General features: G+C 50.8%; 1 protein-coding gene across 1 annotated transcript in view; it reads left to right on the forward strand.

The window, feature by feature from the left end:
• Positions 1–75: 75 nt before the first annotated feature.
• Positions 76–2,744, forward strand: part of LOC107104319 (tetraspanin-7-like) — a 4,823-nt gene continuing 2,154 nt past the window's right edge. The window contains exon 1 of the mRNA XM_015404303.1: positions 76–299. Within this exon, the coding sequence (XP_015259789.1) occupies positions 219–299 (81 nt within the window). The 5' untranslated portion in view covers positions 76–218. The remainder of the gene's footprint in view (positions 300–2,744) is intronic.

A 2,744-nucleotide genomic window follows, 5' to 3' on the forward strand; every position in this document is an offset into this window, starting at 1 on the left:
ACAGCAGCCACACCCCCTCAGAAAACTCCCACCTCCAGCAGCTTGGATCCAGAACCAGCCTCTCTTTGACCAAACTGATCCTGAAAGGCGGAGAAGAAGGAAAAGCTTGAAGGCAGAAGAAGCTGCAGTTCCAGTCGGACCCAGCAGGGGGAGCTTTTACTCCTCAGCTTATAGAAAGACAGAGAAGGAGGAGCAGGAGCTCCAGTTCCAGTCAGAGGATGGCTCCCAGGAGGATGGAGACCAAGCCGGTGATCTTCTTCCTGAAGATGCTGCTGCTGCTCTACTCCTTCATCTTCTGGGTGAGAAACCTCCTCCTCCTCCTCCTTCTCCTCCTCTCCTCCTCTCCTTCCTCCTGCAGCAGGTAACTCCTGGTTTCTACAGGCAGGTAGGTGAGTGATCATGACCTTTAACCTGGTGGAGCTCTGATCCGGTCCTGCAGAGGTTCTGATTGGAAACCAAAGTGTCTCCAGGAGAAGGTCCTGGATCGGTCAGCAGGAGAGGAATGAGGAGGAGGAGGAGGCTGCTGGTCTCACAGGGAGGTGATAATGAAGAGCGGTGAGGTCTGAGGAATCTCCCAGGTTCCTGTGACCCGCCTCAGGTTCTGTGTTCAGGTCTCACTCTGAGTCCACTTCTGGATGTTCGCAGTTCCTACGGATTGATGCCTATTTTACATTTTTTATATTAAAATCAGATCAACTGGAAAAAACAAAAATCTCATAGAATCATAACCGACTTCTGGGTCGATCGGCACCAGAACCTCCTTACTGTCTGACCCGTAGAACTAAGGAATCCTTTACAGGACAGGAAGTCTCTATCCCAGCGTTCCTGATTGGTTGACGCTGCAGCGTCCAGCAGCTAAAGTTCATTTACTGAACTCCAGCGTTAAACGCTCGGATGCTCCTGATGCTCAGACGCGCTGTTGGACCCCTCAACGCCATCGCCGCCATAGACTTTCCATGTAAATTAGACTTTGACACCTAAACCGCGCCCGGTGTGAACGCAGCACCCATCAGTCTAGAAAGATCTCAGAATCATTTCCAAGGTTTTGGACTTCAGAGGTCAGACCCATCATCTACAGACGGAGAGGCAGAACCTCCAACATCAGCCAGAAGGTCCAAGAACAACATCTAGATCTCTGCAGGCCTGACTAACCGCCTCGGTTATGGACAGACATCAGGATCCAGAAGGTTCCAAGACCAGAACCACTGCTGACCCAGAAGAACCCAAAGGCCCGTCTCACATTGACATCTTGATAAAGTTCTTAGGTCGGTGCTTTGGTTTGCAGCTAGCTTGTTCAGTCATTAGCTAGGTCAGTGGTAGGCTAGTCCAGGTCCTGAGGGCCGGGATCCGGCAACGTTTAGATGTTCCTTTGGTTCAACACACCTGGGAAGGTGACTCAGTGATGGGATCCAGGTGTGTTGGAGCGAGGGTGGATCTAAAAGCAGGATACCGGCCACCAGGAACTGGAGTAGTCCACCCCTGAGCTGGGTGGTTCTGTTACCGAGATGGTTCTGCCATTAGGTTGGTGATTCTCTCAGTAGTTAGTTGGTTTAGTCAGTAGTTAGTTGGTTGGTTATTAGTTAGCTCCATTCCTATCATCCTTCCTATCAGCCAGGTGTGGTTGGTGTTAGCAGACATGTTCAGGTTGTTAAATCTAAGCTGAAGTCAGACTATCAGCGCATAAGGAGACCCTTCCTGAGCATCTCCACTGCCTCCTGGTTCCTCTGCAGATGTTTGCTGATGATCCGGGCTAAGTGTCTCTACCTTGCTGAGGCCTGTAGGTGCAGGTCTGCAGAACTCCAGGTCATGGAGACCGGACTGGGATGGAGCCCAGATCCTGGTACCAGTTCTGGTTGGAGCTTTCAATCCAGTCCAGCACAGATGATGGAGACCTGTCCATCATCTGATCTCCATGACTGACAGCTGGAGGCTCCACGTTCTGATCACATGGAGCTGATTCTTTATAGATCCTCTGTCCTCTTCTGAGGTTTGGTGTCTGAAACCCTTTCGGCCATTTTTCCAGAGACACTGATGGAAAACCATGAAGCCACATGAGACGGTTGGTGGGAAGATGGATAGAGAAGCTCCTTTGATAAGTGGAGCCCATCGAACCGCATCTGATCTCCTGTCCCACACAGACTGACCTCTGATCAGCCGCCTGCTGGTTCCTCTGAGAGGCTGGAGCAGGAGGCGCAGAAACAAACCTGACGATGGCTTCCTTCAAAGAAACGGGTGACATCTACCTAGAAACATCTGAGCTGATCTAAGGCCCTCATTATCCCTGCTAATTATAACATTCATTTAGACACTGTGTGTTTCTGAGGCGATGATTTCTGAACCTAAAGGCAGAATCTTTGGTTTTAATCTGTGGCCATTAGAGCAAACCTGAAGGATCTGGTTTAGTCAGCCCTCCCTCGGTCTCAGATTGCTGAGATGTTTGCAGCGAGCGTCGCTACCTGCGACTCTTCTCATCTGTTTGCTACTTTGTCACTCTGCTGCCATCGTCCGCTGTCAGCCACCAGCTGCTGAATCATCAGTCCTTCCTGTGACTCCGCCTGTCTGCTGATGCTCGGATCTGAGAGACAAAGAGAAACGAGCAGACCCTCTGAGAGCAGCTCTGGTCGTCCTCCATCCTCCATAATCTGGGGGATTATGGTTGAAAATCAGATCCAGACCTCAAACATGTACGGCTGGAAGCCTTCTACACCAAACCAAGCTTCTGTCGCCCTGGCGTCCTCTTCCAC

The sequence above is a fragment of the Cyprinodon variegatus genome, unplaced genomic scaffold (genome assembly GCF_000732505.1).
Source record: "Cyprinodon variegatus isolate N-32 unplaced genomic scaffold, C_variegatus-1.0 Scaffold1689, whole genome shotgun sequence".
In the NCBI taxonomy this organism is placed as follows: domain Eukaryota; kingdom Metazoa; phylum Chordata; class Actinopteri; order Cyprinodontiformes; family Cyprinodontidae; genus Cyprinodon; species Cyprinodon variegatus.